At 37.2% G+C, this 27,870-nt stretch overlaps 1 protein-coding gene across 1 annotated transcript in view; it reads right to left on the minus strand.

Annotated features, from left to right (window-relative positions):
- LOC127633221 (protein kinase C epsilon type-like) overlaps positions 1 to 27,870 on the minus strand; it is a 97,854-nt gene that overhangs the window by 4,982 nt on the left and 65,002 nt on the right. The window contains exons 11-13 of the mRNA XM_052112150.1: positions 16,131 to 16,285; positions 1,561 to 1,699; positions 198 to 386 (exon numbers count right to left, since the gene is read on the minus strand). Of these exons, the coding sequence (XP_051968110.1) occupies positions 198 to 386; positions 1,561 to 1,699; positions 16,131 to 16,285 (483 nt within the window). The remainder of the gene's footprint in view (positions 1 to 197; positions 387 to 1,560; positions 1,700 to 16,130; positions 16,286 to 27,870) is intronic.

Below are 27,870 nucleotides of genomic sequence, written 5' to 3' on the forward strand. Positions count from 1 at the left end.
AACAGGGAAAGGGGGAGGAAATGAACAGAAATGGTCAAAGAACAAGTGCAGCCGGGCACATGAGCAAACAGTGAAGCCCAATGCAGCAAGAAGAGAGACGATTAGGAAGAGAGGTAGAATACGTAATGGAAAATGGGCCAACCGCAAACCACATTGACAAACAGAAGAAATCAAGAAAAAGAAAATGGGCCACTTACAGCTTTCAGAATGCTGACTGCTTCTTTGCTAAGCCATACGGGATAAAGCACGTCATCATGGAGAATGGACTCAAACAGGTCATCCTCATTGTCAGCTTCAAACGGAGGTTGACCAGCCATCATCTCATACATGAGCACGCCCAAAGCCCACCAATCCACTGATGGCCCGTATTCCAACTCTTGCAGAATCTGAAAGAGAAAGAGTTTCTTGTTTCTTGAGAATCAAACCCATTATCTTGGCATGGCGAGTGCATTCACTTCCAGCTCAGCTACAGAAGCACAGTGCAAAAGTACTGCCCTACAAAAGGCACTACCAATACATTTTGTCAAAATGACCAAAGTTCAGCCAAGGTGTAAGCTGATTGGTCCATTGGCATGCTATCAGGTAGCCAATCTATTTGAGTCTCTCTCCTTTTGTGTAACATTTAAATTGCTCCATTTTGCAGACAAGCGTGCTGCGAGAGTTATTTTTCGGAAAATAATTTGATTAGGTGGCTTGCTGTGGCTTTTCTTCTACCAACTTGCATAGTATGCAAGTTCTGCAAGGTCTGCTTTTGGCCATGACCCACAGAAGCCCATCTTTAATAAGGTAAGCCTTAGCCAAATCTGTCTGGAACATGCTATTTTAGGCAATTAGATTAAAGAAATCCACACATTGCTAGTCTATGTCACTAGCTAAATAAACTCACATTATGAGTCAGGTCACTAGCCGTTTAAGCCATTTGGCACACCTAGCTATCCATTTGGCACAGCTAGCTGGGATACACTCAGAGCATGTGGCTCTTCAGAACAGCAGCAGTACACAAGTCTTGATGATAGATCTGCATGTTTGGGATGGGGGGGTTGTGTTTTGTGTTGTGAACATCTTCCTTGCTTTGTTGGGGGATTGTTTGTAATGTCTGTTTGTGCAACAGCATGTTCATACATGCTTGATGAAGCATGTCTTGCGTTTTATCTAATTCTGCAGTAGCATCAGCATGTCCACATGCTTAAATCAGTATGTATGTGTATTTTCTAGAAGTAGCAAGTCTCTTACCTGCACTGCAGCAGCAGCGTAGCAGATCTAGTCTGCCAAGATCAATATCCGATCAATATGTCATACCTGCATTAACAAGCTAAATCTTTCAGGGAGTTGTCATGACTGTAATTGTGTTATGACCAAAATTGGGCTTCTTAGACTGTGATCTGTTCTGTGGAAGAGAGGTTTGGCTCAACTATGCTCAGATTCAGAGAAAACGGAGCTACTATTTTATAATCCACATTTGGTTGGCAAATCAAAAAACTTAGAAGCCATTTATCTCAGTTTAAGTGTTGACGCAATTACAGTTTTTTGGCTTTGTAGGGAAGTGTCATGGGGTTGTACCTCAGGGGCGATGTAGTCAGGGGTCCCGCAGAAGGTGGTGGTTGTGATGCCATTCAGAATGCCCTCCTTACACATCCCAAAGTCTGCCAGTTTACAGTGCCCTTCAGCATCCAACAGAATGTTGTCCAGCTTCAGGTCTCTGCAGTGACAGGACATTTAAAATGACAAAACGGAAGAATGAGACAATTAGACCATAATTCACATTTTGTGTCAAGCTTAAATTTTTCTTTTAAATAAAAAGTTGAGCCCTTTAAAGCAGTGTTGTGAAGGGGTCAGCATGCTTGTGAGAAAAACTGACAGCTGATCTGAGGGACCTTGAGGGCCTGAAAGTTCAGTAGACCTTTACAACAAACACAAGGCAATATGCTTAAATTACAACTCGACCTGCTTATTGTCCATTCCTGAGATTGTTGCATGTTAGACTTGATTTCGAGAGTACTCAACATAGTGTACCACAGTCTTTGAAGAATGCTTTCAAGGGTATAAAACACATCTTCACATGAGCAAAATCACACAGCTTAGTTTGGCTTATGGCAGTATTAAGACCTACAGTATACATCTAAGCATAAGGTGAACAATAGCAATGAGTGGCTGTATGCTGGATATTACCATTGCTGTGCCAATACAGGGGCCTTACCCAACAGACCACCCAGGATGGGAGATTTCATCTCTTTGTTCCATCAGCACTCCCCTCCCCATCCCAAAATATTTTTATGGGTGAATGTCAACAACATCTATGGGTCATATTTCACCCAAAAATCAAAAGAAAGAAGAAATTATATTGTGCTTCTTGCTTAAAGAAAATGAAGACTATAATTTGCAGTGTGACATTATATTCATTATAAGCGACCCCCCATCATTATTCATTACTGCAATTTAAATTTAAATTATTTGCTGCATTGTCTTTAATTTAAGCAAATTTGAATATATTTATTTTACTGTAATAAAGTAAAAAATGTAATAAATACAGCACCATAGTAATGAGAATCTAAAGAGAATCACCACTGAGAGAAATGACCTAGGCATGTTTTCATGAAATTCACCCCATACTTACAAACTATCATAGCCACACATGATTGTGTGAACAAAAACACACATTTTACAGCATTACCTTTGTTCAAAATCTATGCTTAAGATACCAAAGGACATAGGTATGGGTTAGCAATTGTGCTTAGTGTTATAGAAAACTCAAGCAATGTAGCTGAACAGTTCACAAAGAGCACATGATAATATCTGAATTGCAGAGACTTGTTCAAGTTGACCCAGTGCAGCTAGCCTGTTTTGCAGAGGGGGATGTTTGTGCTCAGTGCTAAAGAATCGAAAAAGCAAATGGAGAAAGGGTGGAGATTTATAAGGCCGTTATAAAGGTTAAAGGATGAGATCCCATTACGTGTCAGTCAGGATACAGACAGCCGAGGGCATTAGTGGCAAAGGACTTCTTCAAAACATAAAAAAAACCAACATTACATACAGTCAGTGGGGTCACACGACAGTTTGACAAGTTCAAATGAGACATATCAACCATGTCAGTCAAGTGATCATATGCAGTGTCTCTGCAGGGATTTGTATGTTACACACACCTAGACAAACTGGCTGGGACCTGAACACAAGCAGGAATGTTCAGAGGAGCTAATCTGATTGTCATGTCTGATAAATCCTGTTTTCTCAGTGTGTTTGAGCAAAATAAAGACAAGCAGTAAAATAATTATTGAGAAAAATTATAACTGAGCCTGGTGACCACATACTAAGGTCAATCTTTCGAGGGAACTGCCTCCTGTGCGCTCTTGAGCTTCAGTCATTGACACTCCAGCAGGCGTATAAAGTGCTTGAGCAATTGAACTTCATTACTACTTAAAGTGATTGTTCAGTCATGCCAACTCTGGAAATATTTAGCATGTGAATGTGGGTATGACATATTGATAGGATATTGGTCTTGGCGGACTAGATCTTCTAGGCTGCTGCTGCTGCAGAGCAAGTACGAAGACTTGCTACTTCTAGAATAGCACATACATATGGAGTTAGCATGTGGACATAATGATGAGATAATGCAAAACATGCTGCATCAAGCATGTTTTAAATGCTGCTACAAACATAGACATACACAATCCCTATGTAGCAGATCTAGGCAGGTGGAAGCTGAGGTGGAGGTGGGTTTCAGAGAAAACTCATGGTGCAGCAGAGAAACCAGCTTAACTGCAAATTTGTGCCATTTAAATAAACACAAGGAAAGATACATAAGATGATTGGCTACCTGATAACAAGTCAGAGAACCCATCAGCTTACGACATGCGAGCCGATTGGCTTAACATGTTACATGTGAGTGAGCCAATTGGCTTAAAGATAACAAGTCAAAGAACCAATCAGCATATGCCAAATGTTGAGTTGCATGGCTGAAATTTGGTCATTTCAACCAAACATTTTAATTATGTCTGTATTTAGCTCACCCTCCTGTTATTCTAAACATGTATGACTTTCTTTCTTCCATGGAACACAAAAGGAGAAATTCTGAAAAATTAACTGCTGTTCTCCACAAAATTACAATGAATTACAAAGAATGTTTGTATACTTTTTATGGAAACTCATATGGTTTAGAATGGCCGAGGGTGAATAAATGATGACAGACTTATTTATTTTCCTGGTTGAACCATCCCTAAGTCTTATTTAATGTCATTTACCTTTAGTAGGATTAAAAAAATTATATTTGTTCTTTTAATGACATTTTCAAAGAAAAAATCATCCCTTTTATTCCACAGCTATGCCCATTCGCCCTTGTGAAGCAACTTTCCATACTCTTTCATTCAAGATGCAATGAAAGTGAATGGTGACTGAGGCCAACATTCTGACTAACACCTTCTTTTGTGTTTCATGGAAGAAAGAAAGTCCTACAGATTTGGAACAACACAAGTGTATGCAAAGTACGACAAAATAAAAATTTTGGGGTGAAGTATCCCTTTAAGTACAATATTTTTCTGTTAATTTCACACCCCTCTGATCCAGTATAATCTTAACAGGGGCATATAGGTAGACAGCACTGACTGGGGATGCTAAACTCTCTTCAGATGTATCTAAGCGTGACTGGTGGTCTCTCTGTGATCTGCACCTTTCTCAGAGTGTGCTGAGTTAATGAGCCATAGAGGAGTCTTATATCACTGTACTATACACCTGAGAGTCTATAAAGAATGAGTCATTGTTATCCAGAGTCTCCCTGATGTGCCTCCACCTTTGACAGCCATAGATGACATATGGTGCAGCATTGCCTCCATCCTGAGGTTTAACCTTCAGAGAAATGTTGGGGAGTACGTGTACTACCGATCAGCCCCTGTCACGCTCTATCTACCAGATATCATATTAATTGAGGGAAGCAGAGCAAGACGGGTAAGAGGAGAGTGAGATCAGCGTAATTTTTATCCTGGAAGAGAAATGTGTGAAATTTCCAGGATTGAGAGCGTGCCAGCCAAAGGATGCTGTGCCAGGCCATGGATTTGAGTTCTCTGATACACACAAACTCTCCAAGACCCTGTGTGCATCTATATCTGTGAACCTTATTTAGACTTTGCATTAACATCTGTCTCGGGTGATCTGACCACAAGTGATCAGCACTAAAGGTGCAAATGGGGTACAAAAGGTTTTGTGATCAGATCACTCAAAACAAATTTGGAGGTAGTAAGATATGTATGTGACCACTTTGCATTAATGAACGAACCAGACCTTATGTGTTCTGGACAGAAGCAAAATACTGCCTTCTGACCTGTCCACCATCCACTGCTCTAAAACTGTTCAAATGAATTGTATTCCAAAATTCAACTACCTGCTACAGTCTCTCCCTATAGATGTCCCCCTGTCTTATTCCAACAATTTGATAGCATAGCGAAGTCCTTTATTTGGAATGGTAAACGTCCCAGATTACATTTCAGTAAGTTGCATAGGCTGATTGACAATGGTGGGCTAGGCCTACCCAAGATTTTGATTATTATTATGCATTCGGTCTCAGACATTTGGCTCATTGGTCGCTTCCTTCTGAGAGAGCCCTTCCCTGGTTTTGTATTGAGCAGGATTTTCTTGCCCCTATATCGCCATTGCAAAGACTTTCTATCAAACTAATCGGAGAAGTCGCACCTTGTTATCTTGGATTTGCACTCTGTATGGATAAGTGTCCACAGTGTTTAATTCTGACATACATTGAAAAATTGCTTCGAGCATATGGCTGAACCCAAAAATTATGTATTATATGTTGCCTTTCTGTTACTACACTCTGTGACCTATATGAGAGTGGAGTGTTGAGATCCTTTGAAAATTTGGTTCAACATTTTGGGATTCCCAGATCTATCTTTAGGTATTTACAGCTTCCCACCTGCTCTGTACTATTTTTGAGAGTAGCAAACCCAGCAGATACTCTGGGAGTGATGATTATTGCTTTTGGAAAAGGTCATGAGGCATCAGTGTATTTACTCACTGCTAATTCAGAGTCTGGGGGACAGAGCTTCAACTTCTCTCAAGAGATTATGGGAGAAAGATTTAAACTTGGTATTAGAGGAGGGAGTGTGGGCTAGGATTATAAAAAACATCAAGTCTGCATCTAGAAATGCAAGGGTGTGCCTTATGCAGTTCAAGATTTTACATTGATTCTATTGGACCCCCTCTAGATTGTATAGACTTGGCCTTAAAGACACACCCAACTGCTGGCAATGCCAATCAGAAGATGGAGACACAACCCATTTTTTTTGGTGGTGTGTTAAGATCTGATAATTTTGGTTGAAGGTTCAGAGTTTTGTGTGTGACGTATTGGGCACTCAAATTTCATTTTGCCCCAGACTCTGTATTTTAGGCGATGATTTTAGATCAATATAGGGAATAAACACATCAAAATGGGGTCCTATTGGGATGATTGCCAGACAAATTGTTTTAAGGGGATGAAAGTCGGCTGGAATGACATGGGGCATGGAGAGGGGGAGGGTGGCGGCTTTTGAGAAGTATCATTCAGAAGACTGGGGAAATTGGATTAGTCCGTTGGGAAATTAGGCAAATATTTGGTGTTCTTGGAGGGCTCTCGGGGAATGGCAGTGGAGAGATAGGCATAGGTATATATATATTTATTTATTTATTTTTGTGTGTGTGTATGTATATACTCATGTGTGACCACAGGAATGTTTGTTGGGGGTCAGGGTGGGGTTGGGGATTGGGAGGGGTAGTGGTGGGGGTTAAATGCTGATTCTGTGTATATATGTTTTGCTTTATTAAAAAAAAATGCTAATAAAAAATAAAAAAAAACACTGATGTAGTGAGTCATGTATGTTTTCCCAAAATCAGAAACTCTACTCTAAAAATCTTTAACAAAAGACACATTTCTGATGCATATTAATACCAGGTGTAAACAAGGCCAGAGTGTTTATATGTTGGTTTTATTGAGGCAAGCAGAAGTCAGGGTGTGGTTCACTACTTTACCTTTCCTGCTTTCCGCAAACAAACAAACACACACACACACACACACACACACGTACACACACGACAAGTGTGTACCTGTTTATACTCTTTTGTAGATAAGGATTCAATCTTGTAAAACTTTTCTATTAAATTGTATCATGAAAAAAGGCTTTTGTGTTTTTAGAATACTCTTGCAGACACAAGTCATGTGACTAAAGACTCAATGACCCAATTTACATCTGGTATTCCGATTTGTTTCGGTTGATCCAGTCACATATGGTCAATGCTAAATACAGGTGTAAATGGGGTGCAAAACATTTTGTGATTTTATCACAAAAACCATGTACGGAGTTGGTCAAAACCAAACGTGACCACATCGCATTTGGGCCTTAAACACTAATACGTCCTGTACCACCCTCACCTGTCAATCAATTGCTGATCTAAAACAAGAATTTTAACTTTTGCGGCTTTAAAAGAAAACAAAGATCAGAAAATTTGAAAACGCAGATACATACACAAGCACGAGAACTTTGTGGATCTTCTACACTGTATCTACACAGATGAGAAGCACGGACATCTGAAGCTCCTTTAATACAGGTACGTCCCTACAGTAATGGATAATTCTGCTCAAAATGTTAAGTTTGTGCTTAGAAGGGTTGCATGGTCGACCGGTGCTGCGGTAGAATCGTGATACTAAAACTTCATAATACTGGCAGTGCCAAAGTATTTTATAAAAGGTAGTACCATTAATACGGTAGTACCGTAAGTTATATTGTATGTGCGATAGTAAATATTATTTTCGCTAAAACCTTAATTTAAATCAGACCTATATCTGCAATAATATACAAAATATAGTCTTTTCGAGTGGTGTCCCCTTAACACAATGCTGTTTAGAATTTGCCCCTTACATGGTATTGTTTATTTTTCAATGAGTGTTTTCCCATGCTTCAAACATACATGTCTGAATCCCAGTGTGTTAATTTGGTGGCTGTGTCTCCTAATGGATAATATGATTTAAGTAAAACTTTGGAGTGTGAGAAGCTTTTTACACAACAAAATTCACATAGTGATATTTGGAATTATTTTGGGTTTTGGCTTATGAGACTGGAAAAACCCATCTGTTATGAATGCCTCCAGAGATTTCAAGCCAAAATGGGAAACACCAGTAACCTTTCTAAACACCTTCAGACACATCCCACTGCCTCTGCAGAATACACAAGTGTTAGTGCCACTTAATTTAACCTAAATGCTTTATCTTAACATTTACCGATTTTATGATTACAGTTTCTCTGAAAAATCGAACGTTGCACTTGTTTAATTTTTTTTCCCAATTACAAATGCATGGTGTCGTAACTTCACATTTATGATTAGATCATGTCCCTCCCAGAGCCATGAGATCAAACCGGTGTGTGTGTAATCCGCATTCGCGTTGCATTTGGGAGAAACAGCATGCCGGTTTTCCTTGTGCTTTCTTTGTCTTTTATGTCTTTTCTGTGGTTTAATATCATGCAGTAACACACTGACATATTGACTGCTGTATGTCATCATGAAATCAGAGACCCTCCCTTAAAATCTGAACACAAGTGGTCACAGGAGACGCACGCACCTTAATACCAGGTGTAAACAGGGTCCATGTATTTGTAAGGAAGCTTGAGATCTCATGACACTTATGCTACTACAACAGTAAAAATAAGAGGGGAAAAAACAAGTAGACAGAAAGGGAGGAAAGCAACAAATGAAAAACAAGACTACTTTACAGTATGTGCGACATGGGGGGAAATCCTTTTATCACTGATCATGTGTCAGTTTAAACCGTAAAAAACTAACTCACTGACTCACCCACACTGTGATTTTGAAAGCATATAAAGTGAAACAACTGTGTTGATGATGCAGGATAAAGATAGCACAAGAGGGAGGCTGAACAGGCCTGGACTTTGATGGTTGATTGGCAAAAAATTTCAACATTTCTTTGCTGGCATCAGTCAAGCAAAGTTGTTTTTGTGAGGCACTGTTCCGATGAGGGTGAGGAAGGGCCCAGGTTCATGTAACTGTTCTATTTTTGACAGCGACCATTTAAGGTGAGACCATTTTAATGCAATATGCATTTGACATGACAACGGCCGATCAAACTGGGCAACAGCTAAACCCGGGAGCTGTCATCTGTCCACTGCACAGGAAGGGTTGAATAAAAGTGGATTGCGTGGGACGTCTTTAACAATGCAACTACAGCTCAAGGTCATACAAATGCTTCGGTGTTTCACTTGAAACATCAGGGCTTTTCAACAGTGGCCACTGATAGCATCAAACAGGCGATTACTGTATCATGCACACAAACATGCATTTGGAAAAGCTTGTTTTTTGCATTTTTCTTATTTAATCTTTTTTTTTTCATTGGAAATTATACTATCAGCACAACAATTTGAGTGAAAAGATGAATTATAAAAATTAGGGATGGGTATTGATACAGAATTCCCAGTTCAATTCCGATTCACAAGCTCTCAATTCGATATCGATTCATGTGGATATGTTTCAGTTATAATGTCCAATGTGCTTACATATGAAAGAAATTCTCTCCCAGCTAATGCTGGTTATTATACATTTTAACCAGAGAAACTAGAGACGTTACAAAAATAATAATTTTACTACTGGTTTTCCATGAGTTTTTCTTGATGTTGGACACATTTTTTTATATTATATTATATTGCACATATTATATTTTGTTACATGTTTACTGTTTAATTGCATAAGTTGTACCATTTACAATTAAAGGGGTTCTTTAAACAATTTTGCCGCAGGACACAAATTAAAAATTTAGCATTTACCTGTAACCCACACTTACAAAACAGTGCAATACACTGTATTTGCTATATGCTTTAATTTATTCACATTTTTAAGACTTAACATTTGTTATATGACAGGCTCTTACAGAAATTATTATTATCCTTTCAGAGACAAAAAAATTATAATATTAAACATTTAAACATGCACTCTCAAACTGTTGAAATAAAGATAAAACATCATGTTGAAACTGATTAAATCAATTGCATCCCATTTGACTGGAAAGCATGATATTTTGTAACCCCTACAAACATGTCTAAAAGGTAGGTCATTTTCAAAAAAAGTTTGACATACCAACATAAAAATATTGAAATTTTCAAATCAGTTCAATTTTTGCCCATAAAAGTTGAGAGTAAATCTCATTTTTTAACATCTTGACCTCATTTTATATTCATAAAGGACAACTTGACTGTAGTTCTTTTAGTTTATTTAATTTTGTTTCACAAATGAAGCAATGCTAGTGATGATAATACCAGTGACAAATTCTCTTAAAAGTTACATTTTCTAAGTTGGCATCAATAGCATCGCAAAACACACCACTGATCAGAATAAAATCAATAAATCATACCATTAAATATATATACTTTTTCAATTAAAAACTTCCACAAGTCCACAAAACTTCCAATGTCATATTTAAACGAACCATGTGAAAAAGTGATCATGGGATAACAGCAATGACATGAATCAAGGGACAAACTTTCTTTTTAAATTATTTAAATGACTAATTACTCATTTTGTTTAGCTTTTTTGCTCATTTGTTTCCTTTCACTAGGGAATTTGTTGCATTTCATTAATGCTTGACCTGAGAAAATGAAATGAGTACATTTATAATGTCATAGAAGTGGTGCACCAGATGAAGGGGACAAGGGGTTTAACAGACAATAGCCAAATTAAAATATATTTAAAAAAAAAAAAAAATTATTTTAAAAACTGTTTGCTGTTGACTGTTTGCTATATTTTTCATGACTGAAAAGTCAAAGGACATGTTTGTCACCATATTTTAATAATGACCCAGCCACCAAATAATAATAATAATAATAATAATAATAACAATAATAATATAACCATATTTGGGTTGAGTTCAAATGAAGAACCCAAGTTGGGTTCAAATGAAGATCATGATGCAATATTTTTACCCTGTCCTAATTACTTTAATTCTTACTGTTTGGAATGTCCCTCTTTTTGCTTTAATGACTGCATGCACTCAAGTTGGCATGGACTCCATGAGAATCCTGGTACAAAACCTGATGATCCATGTTATCCCAGCATGATTTAAAAATGTCCAAAAAGCATTGTATATGCTTCAATGTACAAAGGAGTTAAAGAATTGCTTATTGGAAAAGTGACATGCTTTAATTATTTGATTGTTTTTTTAAAATCCTTAAACTTTGTTTAATTCCAGGCTTAAATTAGACTTTGAACCTCAGATTTTCAATACGACTGGACAATCAGCTTTAGTTTCTCAACTCACGGCACAGTTTCTCAACTCACGGCACACGTACACATTCCATGCTTGCATGGACAGCCGCACACACACACACATGTGCATGTACTGTACACTCATAATTAAGCCCTATTGAAATCCTTTCCTGTGTTCCTTTTGTGTGTGAAGAGATTTTCCATAGAGCCCATCATCACTGACCAGCTCTAATCAAAAACAATATCAGCTAAGCACTCAAGAACAGAGAGTACTGTAAAAGTGATGGGAGTTAAAGCTGGGCGACTGATGGTTCCATATATCCTAATCAGACAGCAAGTCCGTACAGAGGGCAAGCATTGACCAGCACAACAGACCAAAAAAAAGATTTTCTTTTTAGCTGTCTCTCACACCCCTCTTTCTCCTCAGTTTCCTAAAGAATTAAGTAAATATTTTACAACCACAAACTTGCAAGAGGAGAAGTTAAACATTGATAATGGCTATTTTACATCAAAATGGTTACATGAATTAGGCATTGATCAAAAAGGCCGCAGAAAGCTCATTTATGGAGTATCTGACTCAAATCCATTTATTTGTGTATAGTCTAAACAGCAAAAAAATTATGAAATAACATTGTGTTCATTTGTGGTTTGAAATTTGCTTTCAAGTGAAGATGTTTTCGTCATTTAGAGTGCAACACGAATATAACATCATACACAATGTGTATTTTGTTACAAACAAAATACACAATGTGTTAGCTGATGCTTAAGTCATTAGTATGGCTCCTGATCTAAATAAATAAATTAAATATATGAATACACTGTCCAAAAAAATTAAATAAAAAAAGATTTCAGCATGTGCAAAATAACAGTGTGCATAGCCAGTTCTTAAGGATTATGTTTAAAAAAAAATGGAATTGGGCTCAGTGTAAACAAAGGCCAAATCAATTTCCTAATAACACACATATGCAATAAATCATCTGTAAATGGATATTTGACAGGATTATCAGAGAAATGCGGTGGAAAATAAATCATATAACAGACGGATCTTGGCACACTTCAAGGAAATCGGATATTCTAGAAGTGTACACCCAAAAACACTTGTACGAAGTCAAATTTTTCTCCTCAAGAAAAAACGAGGAGCCGGAGAAGGAAAGTTGGAAGAGTTTTCGTATCGCTGGGGGCTAAGGAGGCCTCTCATTCCTAAGATTGGTGTTCTAATCCACTTACCAATCCCACCTCCACTTACATTCCTCAAGTTTCCCTGAGGCCACGTCTATCATCTAAAACCACATTTTACAATGTACATTACTACATTATAAACCACAAATCAGGTTAGGGTTAGGTATTTGATAATCATATATTCAAATCAGCGAATGAACTACTAATCTAACTCAGTGATAAAAAAGGAACTTAATATTACTATTCCTTCAGTAGATCTAATTGATCAGACCTCTTCAAAAAACTACCTTTAACAAATTTTAACAACTGCAGAAGACTAAAGTTTGATATGCACAGTAATAATGAACCCAAATGCACTTTATTGGGTTTGAATAATCAATATTTCAAAACATCAGAACATTGAAGGCAAGCATTTCTGACGTGATAACACACTGTGTAAGGGAAGACAGGGGCTATAGCACTGCAGCAATGGCAGCTGGTTCAAATGGGAGCAAGTGTAGATTGACCTTGTATATCTTGAAGGACTCAGCAGGAATGTAGAGGATTATGAATGTACTACAGTATCTACCCAATCTCTGGATAAAGAATATTGCTTTTTATGCTTTTCGCTGGGCATGTGACATGTGACACCAATCATTTGGCTTCTGAAGTCATAGATTTAACCACTGGAGTCGTATGGATTACTTTAATGCTGCCTTTATGTGCTTTTTGGAGCCTAAAAGTCCTGCCACCATTCACTTGCATTGAATGGACCTACAGAGCTGAGATATTCTCCTAAAATCTTAATTTGTGCTCAGAGGAAGAAAGAAAGTCATACACATCTGGGATGGCACAAGGGTGAGTCAATGATGTGAACATTTTTATTTTTGGGTGAAATAATCCTTTAATGAAAATGTAGAAATGCAGAAAGTTTTCTGTGAAGGTTAGGGATAGGGCATAGAAAATCTCATTAACCCAGTATAAAAACAATAGAAGCCAATGGAAAGTGTGTACATCCTAAACTATAGTATGGGCATGGGGCAAACATTAGCTAAATTTGACAAAACCTTACTTTGAGGAAATTTGAGTGACGTCCTCTAATAAATCCTTCACAAATGAAACAATGCTGCTTTTTTTAACAGGTTAGGGTTAATTTTTAGAAATTATAATTTACTTTATATAGTATAAAAGCACTAAAAGTGTACAATATGTCCCCAATCAGATGGCTAAGTAAATGTATGTGTGTCAATGCCTGTCCAAATGGTAAATGGTCTGCACTTATATAGCATCTTTTTAACCTTAACGGTATTCAAAGCGCTTTACACTGTGACTCATTCACCCATACATTCATACACCAATGGCGGCAGAGTTGCCATGCTTGGGGTTCAGTGTCTTGCCCAAGGACACTTGTGTGGAGTCGTGTGGGCCACGATTCAAACCAACCCTGCGATTAGTGGCCAACCCGCTCTACCAACTGAGCCACAGCCGGTCTGTCTCTTTGTATACAGACTGTATACAAAACCATCTCTCCACACTGCCATAGCAACCCTAATAACAGTGTATTAGTCCCTTGAGATTTTGTCCAATTGTTTCATGTTATCGGCCTCTGGTAAAGAACTCTGCAATGCATCAGGAGCTCAGAACTGCAGTCAGCTCACAGTACACACTGTATCTATCTTCTGCTCTCTCGTGAAGCAACAAAGCTGACCTGACCTGAATGAAGTCTTAGCTTCATTGAGAGAGGTAAACTGATAGTCTGTCATTAGACAATGGCATGATCTTTGCTAACTCTCCCAGGTAAAATGGGATTAGCATCTATCTCAAAGCTGGAACAAAAAAAAAAAAAAAAAAAGAGACATTTAAAGTCTCCGAGTGACAATTAGCATGATGCCCAGCCTGTGTAGGACTGGCAACATTTGTGGGCTCTGTAGTTACAAGGCAGGTAATGGAATGCGTGCGTGTATACAGGGTTGGGCTGTAACAGAATACATGTGACGGTGTTACGTATTCAGAACTGTATTCAGCCCCTGTTACATTTTCAAGCACCTGTATTTAGAATACAGTTACTTTCTACAATTTTGTTAGAATACTTTTAGAATACTTTTCTCATAATGACCACAAAACATAAGGCATAAAGATAAAAATTCTTATCAATCAATTGGGAAATTTGACTGTTTTTTCTGAACAGTGCAGGTGCAAGATGCAAAGGTGTCGTCTCGCTCTCTTTTCCCCAGATAGGAGCAGCAGCGAGTGACTGCAGCATTGCCAGGGATTCATGCAAAATTGAGCTAATTTGAAAACACAATCGCAGATTAAAATTAGAGGTTGTGTATTTGGGATACTTTTATAGGCTTTCAAAATGGACCGCGGTCACCAAAAGGAGGCACTAAAGAATGGACACACAATGTCTTATTCATATATAATGATTCCCAGATTCAATATCTGGTAACCGCATTGGCACACCCAAACATACTTCACGCAAGTACACGAATGCAGACACACCTTGCTATGCAAGCTCGATTCCACACGTTTTTGAGTATGTGTCAGCACTCAATTCATATCCTAACACAAGTTTTCTGTTTTCAGTCAACAACTGTCATGGCGGAGCATCAATTTGAGGAGATTCTTTCCAAACAAGTTAGATTATACAAACATATTTACGACCACTCGTCCCCTCTCTATCTGAATAAAACACCAATTGAAAATGCTTGGCAAGAGATTGCAGCTTCCCGGAGACGGAGATAAGACGGACAGTCCACATTAGAAACTTGTGGAACTGTTGAGAATCATCAGTTATTAACGGTAATCATAGGCTACTATAAATAGGTCAAAAATAAATATAAAGAAAGTAGGCCTACTGCAAAGACTGAAAGAGGAAAAAGGACTTGAAAAAATCAGACTCCAAACGATGACAGAAAAACCTCATGTAAATAACTACTGTAAAATTCGTGGCTTACAGACGAATGGGGCTAGTTTATTGTGACACATATTGTAACATGATACAGACAGATTCATATTATTTCTCACTTTTTAAAAAACATCTCATGATGGTTTTGTGATGCACAAAAAATATATAAAATAAAAACAAAGGATGAGTAAAAGAAACAAAAGCACCAAAATAAAAGAATTGGTAATAAAAGAGAATCAATAAATCCACCTAAATATGGAAATATGCAAGCAAGCCTAGTTAAAAATCATTAATATACTACATTCTTGTCACATGACCTCACTACTTTATGGGATACAGTTATCGTCTGGAAAATAAATATGGTTTATTTGCATTTCTTATATAATTTTGGGTCAAAATGTATTATTCTTTGTCTGTCCGATCAAATAATGGCTAATGAAAAAGATTAAATGTTGTTTAAATATTAAAATATTGTAGTTGACCACAAACCACCTTCTGTTTGTCTTCTTCCTTCCATGAAGACATTTGCGTCCAACTCCACATCTAATTTAAAGAAACAAGCTATTCAGATTCACTTATATTATGTTAAATAGTTAAAAGTGGAGGTGTAGCACGTCAGATATGGTGATGTTGCAAATCACCCTTAATTCCTCCAATTGTGCCTTGCCTTTATAAATATGTTTTCTAAAAGCATTCTTGTATTCTGAATGTGTTACTTTTTATGAGATGTATTCGGAATACTTTACTGAATACATTTAAAAGAGAGTTTTCAGAATTCAGCCCAGAATACTTTCTTTAAGTGATCCGCGCAACCATGTGTGTATACCTGTAGATGACGCCATGTTGATGCAGGAACATAAGCGCTGATGTGACCTCAGCTGCGTAGAAACGGGAACGAGCTTCGTCGAACTTTCGCGAGCGCTGGATCTGAAACATCAAGTCGCCTCCGTTTACATACTCCATAACAAAGAACAACCGATCCTAGAGAGACAGACAAAATCAAAGTGAATAAAAATGAGGACAAAATAGAGAACATTTATTTGAATTGAATGGGATTTTACACGCAATAACAACGTGAATGGATTTCTTAATAAAATAACATTTAATTAAAATTTGCATCTTTAATATTTCTATTATGTAACTGTTTTAGTAACTGTTTGATAAAAGCAATAAAACGTACTTGATAATTAATTCAACAAAAAAGAGCCATCTTTTGCTACAAGACCCCTGCCATACCAAAACATTTCCATGTAATGGCATAATGGTCAGGTATGGGTGCTGCACAGTGACTGTACATAGCTGTTACTATACTGTGTATGTTAGCACATCTGAAACAGTGAACTGATCATTCACCATCCAGGCCAGGAACTCTCTGTTTTATAAAATCATAGATATATACTTCTCTTTAGCCCTCTATTAGTTTTACATTACTCATACTCATGGATAACAGTAACATAAATAAACAACCATTGGAGTTGCCATGTATTTGTTGTTTATTTAAATACATGTCCCCACTTAAAAGGATTTCGGTACCCGTTGTTGGGTGATAATAACACATGTTTTGACTCTCAGTAGGAAATTTAACTTCATAAAGATAGTTTGAGATCCAATCATTCCTCCACTATGATATAGGAAAAGGAAGGGAGAATGTAAGTATAAAATGTAAACCACATTTTATCACATGCCATTGTTCACTTCTTTCAGATTGTTTATGAGAAGGAAGCTGATATACATCTTTTATAGTGTCCTTACAATAAAACAATACTATTCTCCAGTTCAGAGGATGAGAACAATTCCAGTAAAGCTACATGAAACCCTGCAGAGTTTAATGTTTAACCGGCTATCTACATGGGGACATGCAAAAGACTTGTATTATTTTTAATTAAAGCTAACTATTATTACAACATTTTAGAATTTTTAGAATGATAATAACATTATATTTTTACATTATGAAGAGTTTGTCAAATATAACTTCTGGGAACATTTTTCAGCAACATCTCTGAAGTATAGCTATAGGTTACAAGAACATAAGGACGCTTGTGAGCTGCTATGACGTATAGTGCAAATTATTGTAAAGAAACAAACATTAAAACACACAACATAATTACTGCAAGTCTTTGTTAAGGTGCTGAATGATCTTGCCGGTATGTTAGACTATGTAAGATTATGTTGCTGGTAAAAAACAGCGTATATATTAAAGTACTCAGTATGATCATAATTTTATGCCTTCTCATATATCGTTATGCTACTTATTTTTATACTGCATGTTCTGAAACTTTTGCACAACAATATCTACCTCATTATCTACACTCAGTCTATATTTGCATTTTTTTTTGTCATTATTTGTTTTAAATGTATGAAATTGGTTGTATTTATTGCTACTGACTATTCCACAAAGTGTTTGTCTGGTAAAGACCAGTTGTGCTACACAGTAAAGTCACTATATTTCATTTCTTCCCCAACCACACAGGGCATGAGTGATAGCAAGATTTAGTTGTGCTTCAGTTGTGTAGCAAAAGTCAAAGTCATAATTTTAGGGTGTTTTAAGTTGTAAGCACATTATTATGCATTTGCTAGGGTGTTATGTGTAGTTGCTAGAGCATTGCTAGATGGTTGCTATAGTGTTCAATCTATATCTAGATGTGTTCTAAATATACAGTAGATACGTTTCTAACCCTTGATAATAGCTTGGCTCCCTCCTTTGTAGGTCTATAAGAAATTTTTGCCAGAAAAACACAAGTCTTTTCACTTACACAGTAATAGCACATGTCTCCTTAACAAGCTGCATGGTTCATATCCTTAGCACAAATGGTACGGGACAGGTTATGCACGGAAATGTAATACTTAGGTTTAGGGGTTCAAATCCCTAACTCTAAAAACTACTTTGACAAGAAAGGTCCTTTTTCTGCCAATGTTAAGGTACTTCAACATTTAGCAGGGAGGCAATCACAACATACTATATCAATCAGGATATAGCTGCTGTACATTTAATGAGAGTTCTTAATGGTGAAACAGAGGTTGGTATTTATTGCACAATACAAATTTAGTGCGCTGATATATCACACTGACATACTCCACATTCTTTGTCTGACACAAATTGTTTTAAGCTTTGACTTTTGATGAACCAAGTTCACTTATGTAAGCGTTCAAGAGCCCACTTCTGTTCGTTTTGTTCTTTGTTCAGAGAGGAGGAATTTAAACAGGATGCATACATAGTTTGTGTAAATGTGCCAAGAAATCTGAAGGAGGCCCACCCAATCCAATATGAACAAACATTTCCTGGCCCTAATTAGAAATGGACAAATAGTGGCTTCCGTTTAGGCTGAACCACAGGAGAGAAGCTCTGATTGGAAGATAGCAGACAGAGCACAGCCCCATTTGGGCTAGTCAAAACTGGCTCTGGTTTTGTTAAGAAATAGTAAGAAATACCAAGGATCTTAAAGGACTGGACCTGTTTGATATTGTGCAATGTAAAAAAAATAATAATATGTGAAATTATGTTTGCAGCATAAACTTGGCTACAGTACAATTGTGGTTTAGGGTTAGGGTTAGGGTTAGACTATAGTAATTATAATTAGCTTAGCTTCATATAAAAACAATCATACCCCCATTAGCCATGTAAACGTGTGTATATGTGTTGTGCAGGCATTACTCTGTCTCTGACAGGGGGCTGTAACAGTTAGGTGTTGTAAGGAAGCATCTGTTAAGTCTCACACATGCTTATATAACATGTTATGAAAGGCATATTCAATGGCTCATATTCTAAAGACTGTACATGCAAGACCCTTCTGACAAACCCAGCACTGAAAACACATAACAGTCCGTCAATCAGACATACACATGCACTATAAAACCTTTAATCTGCATCATCAAAGGCCTAAAGATATCCTGTAGTCACAAACACAAATCAACAATGTGTAGGATTAAAGCTGTACACATTTTTAATTAATTTATTTTGGAAGCACAAATGGTTTTCCTAAAAATGTATATCCTCTTATGGGGACAATGAGGCTAAGTTGTGAAATTTTTAATATATACCAATCTATTGAAAGTCAGATTTTTAATTTTCAAATTGTTATTATGTGTCCAGGCAGGGCCGTCTCCTGCCCAGCTATGCTAGGGTTGGCTGGGGGATATTATAGGTGGGTATTTGGGATTGGGAGGGGGTGTTCTCAGGCTTCTTATTTAATGTCTTCAATTGGTGTGACATGCCGTAATTGCCAAGATCATGAGCCCCAATATAACTCTATTTTACATTTATTCCACATATTAAAAAAATATATTGAAATAAATAAACTGAAAAACATTGTATATAATCAAAAGATTGACGTGGGCCCTGACAATTTAACACTTTCAGAGCAATTCGAATTACAGCCTTAAAGCAAATTACAAAGACAAAGTGGGAGTCCCCACGAATGAAAAGAATGGAGTGGAGAGAAATAATATCAGGAGTAAAATAAATATGGAGTGAAAGGAAATATATTAAATGATGAGATCAAGATTAAGAACCTGAAATTTGACACAGATGGGAACTGCTTAAAGAATGAATTATATAATACAATATTAAATGATGACGATTCTTTCTGTTTTACGTCTTTGTTTGACAGAAATGTAATAAGCAATGATCCTGCCCCACAAAGGCAAAACACAAAACATGTTATGAATGAAACATGTCTCTTATGATCTGTCCAGTGTCAGATGAGTTTGTTTCCTTTGCTGAAATTCAGAGTAACCATTGTGTGAAAATGCAGTAACTACAAAATCCACATAAAAATAATTTGATATTTTTCTCATTTTCAAAGTTAGTTAATGAGTATGGCATTTGTAAAAGGGTATTGATATTTTTTACCAGTGAAACTATATTTACATTTATGCATTTGGCAGACGCTTTTATCCAAAATGACTTACATTTCACTTATTACAGGGACAATTCCCTGTAAAAAATAAACTATTTATAGGCACAGGGTTGGTGGCTAATTCATACAAACTATATGTGTTAAGTCATTTAGGGAATACAGAAATTTGGATGGATGGAAAGTAATGCCATGTAAGCACCAAAGGTTATTTTCATGGCAAACTGAGTAGTTTAAAGCACAATGACAACCAACAAACAACAAACTTATCACAGCACTGTAAAAATGTGTATGTAAAAGAGATGGAAGACACGAGGAGACACCATCTCTCATCGACACCAAATTAATAACAGAGGAAATAGAAAGACACGTACTGCAAAACACTGTATCCAGCTATGAATCATGATCACGTACGGTACTATCTGCTAATATTGGCCGCGGAATCAATGGGAGAATGATGTGTCACTACACACTGATACATCACCAGGGTTCTTTATGGGCATTAAAAACCTATGCATTGCACAAAAATATCTGTTATTACTAGGGCTGTCAATCGATTAAAATTTGTAATCGAATTAATTACATGGTGTCCCGATTATTTAATCGCATATACAAATATTTGCTGAGAAAGCCCCTCATATAACAGTAATTCAATATAAAATGATGAAATAATTATATAAAGTTATCTTTAAATATTAAAAATATATATATATATATATATATATATATATATATATATATATATATATATCAAATAAAAAAATATTCAGATAATTAAAATGCATTACATTCTTGTAGCAGAAGAGTTAATCATTGATAAGACCATTCAAAATCGTTTTAAAATACAATGTATTTTTTACTACCATATTATTGATCATACGTCAGTCATTGGCATACAGTTCACAGCAATCCATTTCACAAGTGAATTTGTCAATCAGTTGGAGATTTATTATGAGGGCTTGTTTAAGGATCCGTCAATGTACAACTGCGTCAGACAATTATTTTTTTTTAGAAACAAGCCAGGGGTACACATAGTACAAAATACTACAGATATATTTTACAATAATGCCAAGACATTATATTCATTACATAGTGCAATGGTTTTCAGTGCTTTGGAGTTGTTGGAGATACAAATAGTATTTAAATAATATTTCAAGTCTTTACAAAAAAGTGCAAATAGGGGCTTTATAGACATATATTTACACTTATGTATAAAAAAACTTGGCAAGAAAAATAAACAGATTAATCATAAAATATTAACTTAAGTTATCAAAACTGTGCAAACCAAATAAAATGTCTTTATAAAGCAAAGAAAACTAGTTAAAATAGAGGTATGTACAAACAAACAAAATTTTTTCCAATTAGTAAATTACTAAACCTAAAGTGTACTGTCTGTCTGCACTTTTCTCAGAACAGTTTGAAATGCACCTTATTTTCCTTCTAACTCAGTATAAAGCCTTTGAAAGCAATATTTTCCATATTTTGAATGCACCAATTGATTATCAATGTGATAATGCACAGCGAATATAGGATTTCTAATGGAAAATAGCCCTATAGTCCTCGTCTGCGGTCATTATGTTTAACAGTATTCTGCATATGGGATGAAACTAGAGACTCTAGTGTGCTGACTATAACAGGTTTCAATGTAAAAAAACTTGATGAGGTTTCTTACCAGATGCAGTTTTGTTGCTGTTTCTCCCAAAGACAAACTCCACTGAGATCGCTTTTGTCACATGAATCAAAAGTTTAACCCTTTAATGACAGCTAAGAGTGTCCTGAAGACCTGAACTGAGATCAGTCGGTTTAAATTAAATAAAACAATGTATAGCATATAGTGAAGACAAAACATAGCATATGCACATGAGGACATGGGGTCGCACAAGTAATGTGTACAGAACTTGTTCAAAAAAATCGATTTGCATGAAAGAAACATTTGGAAAATTTGATGACCCTTACTAAGAGGGTAGACATGATGGTGACTTTGACTATCAGGGCTGTTCAGTTTTTGTTAATTGCAATATATTAAAGAAATTCCAATAATAGAAAGTGCTTCAGTGATAGTATTCTGTATATTGAAGCACTATGTCTAATAATTCCAAAATCATCCTCTCCCTTGTTCTTCTCCATTCAGGGGAAAGGTTGCAAGCCATTGCCGCATCTCACGAGTAAGACAAGCACCAGAGACTCCAAGGAACACTAGACTCCAAAATAAGGGTCTGTATACACAATTTTCCAAGTATTTACTAAGCAATCCAGCAGTCTCAATTTCACACAAGGGCTCGGAAAGTCCTGCCACTTTCCACTTCTAAATGAGCAGTATCAACTAGGAATTTGTAGTAAGTACAAGGATAGTTACATATAAGGCGGAGAGAGATGTTGTCATCATCAGGCAAAAGCTAAACTCTCGCTTGTCTGCACTATAACATATCTCCTTAGCTCATTAAGAACGCTGGCATGGCGCTAACAACGCCAAGATCATGGGTTCGATTCAAACAGAACACAGAGATTGATAAAATGTATACACTGAATCCACTTTAAGTCGATTTCGATAAAAGTGTCTGCCAAATGCATCAATGTAGAAGCAAATGTATAATCAAAGTTGGAGTTTTGTGGCTTTTAGTACATGTCTATTAGCTTTGAAGCCATCTATATTCTAGTATACAGTTGACAACTTTTAGTAGATGTACACTTTTAAAATGATAGTCTTTCTCTTTTGGGTAGACTGATTGTGGCAGGGCGGAGGGCGGGGCCGGGTCGTGATCCTACACACCCGGTCCTGTATTAGGCTAATTATGCCTCCGTGAGGTTTAAAGGCTGACTGCAGAGGGCCGTGCGGGAGAGAGAGATTGTTAGCGGACATGACCCGGCCCCGCCCTCCGCCCTGCCACACTGACCAATAATATGGATGACTGGTGTTGCACTACACAGACTTTGTCCAATCAAATGCCCTCTTTAATGAGAATGTCCTGCCCCCTTTAACCAACAATCAAGCACTTAATCATAGTTCATGGCTGTGACATACAGTAACTAATGCCAATTGGCAATTTTTAACAGGAAGAAGGGAAATGATGCTGAAATGAATCTTTCATCCTCCGTAGAGATGCCAGGCCAACAAGGCAAGATTGTATGCACATCAAATTTAAACATAAAAACACAACACAAGAAATGTATCACCAGAAGAGAATGGTCTGACAGCAAGTATAGACCACAGCAAAAAGAGAACTACAGAAAAGACAAATACTATGAAAGATACAGAGAGAAAAGGAATTTCACAAGAACAACTGAATGCGAGGCAATTTAGCTCTCAGAAATCTTTTGCATCTGCACTGAAAAAGGTCTGCACTTTCACAACAAAAATCTCAAAGGCTTTTAAGAAATGTTTCTGACTCATGGAGCACAATATCAAAATCCATTGTTCAAAGTCTTGTAAAACTTCAGAACAAAGGCACATTGAACTCAACTGATCTGTAGATTGCTGAACAGATGCGGAGAGAAGCACATGATGGCTTCTGGATTGTGATAGTGCTAGAGACAGTGAGCAGGGAGCTGTGATATTGACCTCATCTGTGCCTGTACTCAGCATTCTGGATCCATCACCATATTAAACCACAAAGTCTGAACAGAGTCACTTTCTCTGACTTATTCAATTCTTCTTATTCAGTGTGCCTTTTGAAATTATAGCTTTGCTTTCTTTCTTTCTCCTCTCTGACTGGACACTGGGATTGAGTAGGCGGAGTGTGTGTTGGGAAATTAATAAGTAATATTTCCAACTTTTGACCATAAAGTCGTTTTATTGCCTGCAGGCTATGGGTTATTGGTGTTAGGGCTGCCTTTAAAGTAGATATAACTCTAAAACTGCGGCTTTCTCGCTGTCGCATGTCAAAATGACATCACAGCAAGTCAAACAGCATCATTAACAGGCATGGTCTGCAAAAAACTTGCTGATTTCAAACAAGTCTATCAATAGTATGTCAATACTCAAAAGTGCTGACAAAAATCAGTGGCACAGATTCAAAGTTCAAAGTGGCACATTAAAAGATCTGCTTAGTTAAATAAGTTATTTTATTGATTGCTCTATTTGTTACAACATTTTCAAGAACATTATATTTTATTAAATGTAAATTTTAAAGATGTTAATCTTTTGTGGCTGTTTGGACAAGTATGTTCATCTAATGTTTTGGAATGTTTAAAATCAAGTCATGTCCGTACATGCTAGAACAAAGATTGATATCTGTGTTTTCCTACTCCAAGGTCCCTGCTTACCAAAATGTATCTATACATGTACATTTATTTAAATATATGACTACTCATATTTGTTCATCTTAATTTTCAGTAGGCCATAATTTTCAATTATAGCACTCACTGTACTCTTTCTATTTCAATCCAATTACATAATGACTTAAATTATAAACTAATCCTTCCACAAAACTGTCATGTGGCCACGATAGCCTCTTGGACATTCCGGTTAATATCTCCTGCATGCTATTGAGTTCCATGTAAGTAAGAAAATCATACAGGTTTGAAGCAACACAAGGGTGAGTAAATGATGACAGACCTTTCATTTTGGGGGTGAACTCTTCCATTAACCTCATCATGTTTAGCTGTAATTTAAAAGTCTCTGTGAATTGCTCAACCATGAGCTAACACTTTGCCCCTCCTCCTTTCTGTCTCTCTCTTATCCCCAGGCAATCATTCAGACGCTGCATGTTCCATAATCCTCCTTATGGTCCTTCTACATGGCCCCTAGTACTCTTCTACTTTTGGCCATTTGCTATCTGCACGAGCATATCTGCCCGCGGTCCCAACAGGCCTCATCAGAAACAGTTGTGTAATGTTATTTACATTTCTGCTGCGTAATTACGGCTGATAAGTATATGGCTGTGATCCCAAAGCTGATTAAAACCAGAGCCTCCAGTTCAAAAGGAGTGCACAAGTTCTCTTTTCTCCACAAAATCACGTCTTCATTCTACTTTCTGCTCCTTTCTCGCCCTACCATCTCTCCCCCTCCTCTTTACTCCATTCATTGTTGCCCTCTGTCAGTGTGCGTCCTGTGTTCTCAGATGTGGGTGAAAGACAAGGGGAGGTACTGAGGGGCGGTAATCGGTAAAGAGTAAAAAAGAGAAATGAGGCCACTAGATATCACTGTTAGTGAACTGGGCCATAGGAGGGGAAGCAGAACAAGAGATGGAAAGAAGTGAAAGTGTAAAATAGAGAAGGACGGGTAAAGATACAGAAGATGAGAGCGATAAAAGCCCTGCTGAAAAGGATGTGTAATGAGTGCAGTTCATTGATTGGACAAACAACGGTTCAACTTGTTTTTTCTATCGGCAAATACAGTTGTTTGCAGAAGTATAGACAACCTTAGTGTTTCCCAAAATAAAATAAATACAATTCTTTCAGTGAACTTAAAATGGACACATAGTAAATTTAATTTCAGTTTTGTTAAATTATAAAATAAAAAGACATGCATTTTTGGCTCCAAAACCACTTTTCAAATTTTTTGTAAATCACACGTACAGCAAAATGGTAACCCCAAATTGTCAATTGACTACATTTATTGTACTCAGTAGTGATGTATTTATTGCTTGTGTCTACTGAGTGTTAAGTGTTGGCCTTGTAAAGACCTGATATACAGTGGGTACGGAAAGTATTCAGACCCCCTTAAATTTTTCACTCTTTGTTATATTGCAGCCATTTGCTAAAATCATTTAAGTTCATTTTTTTTCCTCATTATTGTACACACAGCACCCCATATTGACAGAAAAACACAGAATTGTTGACATTTTTGCACATTTATTAAAAAAGAAAAACTGAAATATCACATGGTCCTAAGTATTCAGACCCTTTGTTCAGTATTTAGTAGAAGCACCCTTTTGATCTAATACAGCCATGAGTCTTTTTGGGAAAGATGCAACAAGTTTTTCACATCTGGATTTGGGTATCCTCTGCCATTCCTCCTTGCAGATCCTCTCCAGTTCTGTCAGGTTGGATGGTAGACGTTGGTGGACAGCCATTTTCAGGTCTCTCCAGAGATGCTCAATTGGGTTTAAGTCAGGGCTCTGGCTGGGCCATTCAAGAACAGTCACGGAGTTGTTGTGAAGCCACTCCTTCGTTATTTTAGCGGTGTGCTTAGGGTCATTGTCTTGTTGGAAGGTGAACCTTCGACCCAGTCTGAGGTCCAGAGCACTCTGGAGAAGGTTTTCATCCAGGATATCCCTGTACTTGGCCGCATTCATCTTTCCCTCAATTGCAACCAGTCGTCCTGTCCCTGCAGCTGAAAAACACCTCCACAGCATGATGCTGCCACCACCATGCTTCACTGTTGAGACTTTATTGGACAGGTGATGAGCAGTGCCTGGTTTTCTCCACGCATACTAGTTCTATCTTGGTCTCATCAGACCAGATAATCTTATTTATCACCATCTTGGAGTCCTTCAGGTGTTTTTTAGCAAACTCCATGTGGGCTTTCATGTGTCTTGCACTGAGGAGAGGCTTCCATCAGGCCACTCTGCCTGACTGGTGGATGGCTGCAGTGATGGTTGACTTACTACAACTTTCTCCCATCTCCCGACTGCATCTCTGGAGCTCAGCCACAGTATATCTTTGGGTTCTCCTTTACCTCTCTCACCAAGGCTCTTCTCCCCCGATAGCTCAGTTTGGCCGGACGGCCAGCTCTAGGAAGGGTTCTGGTCATCCCAAACGTCTTCCATTTAAGGATTATGGAGGCCACTGTGCTCTTATGAACCTTAAGGGCAGCAGAAATTTTTTTGTAACCTTGGCCAGATCTGTGCCTTGCCACAATTCTGTCTCTGAGCTCTTCAGGCAGTTCCTTTGACCTCATGATTCTCATTTGCTCTGACATGCACTGTGAGCTGTAAGGTCTTATATAGACAGGTGTGTGGCTTTCCTAATCAAGTCCGATCAGTATAATCAAACACAGCTGGACTCAGTTGAAGGTGTAGAACCATCTCAAGGATGATCAGAAAAAATGGACAGCACCTGAGTTAAATATATGAGTGTCACAGCAAAGGGTCTGAATACTTAGGACCATGTGATATTTCAGTTTTTCTTTTTTAATAAATGTGCAAAAATGTCAACAATTCTGTGTTTTTCTGTCAATATGGGGTGCTGTGTGTACAATAATGAGGAAAAAAATGAACTTAAATGATTTTAGCAAATGGCTGCAATATAACAAAGAGTGAAAAATTTAAGGGGGTCTGAATACTTTCCGTACCCACTGTATGTTAAATGTTTCCAAACTGTGACGTAAAAGACACTTCATTAGTTGCCTCCACTGCAACGCAGGAGAAAAATGACAATAAACCAAGTAAAAAGAATATACCTGAATCAATACAAGTTCAATAGACAGCATTTGTGGCATTATGTTTTAAAAAAAAGCACAAATCTGTGTCACAGTGTGGCACTTACAATGGAAGTTAATGGGGCCAATTTGTAAACATTTAAATACACACTGTTTCAAAAGTTACACAGTATGCATAGTTTTAGTGTGATAATATATTGCTAACTAACCATCTCTATGTAAAGTTATATCCAATTTTACAACTTTGTTGCCATGACAACATACCGCTGTAAGTCATCAAACGGCTGTACAAATGACCATTTAAACAACTTTACAGCTCAAATAATACACATGTTTTATCAGAAGAATTAATATAAGTGTTTTAATAAAGTTATAGGCTTCACATTTCTGCC

The sequence above is a fragment of the Xyrauchen texanus genome, chromosome 40, assembly GCF_025860055.1.
Source record: "Xyrauchen texanus isolate HMW12.3.18 chromosome 40, RBS_HiC_50CHRs, whole genome shotgun sequence".
NCBI classification, from domain to species: domain Eukaryota; kingdom Metazoa; phylum Chordata; class Actinopteri; order Cypriniformes; family Catostomidae; genus Xyrauchen; species Xyrauchen texanus.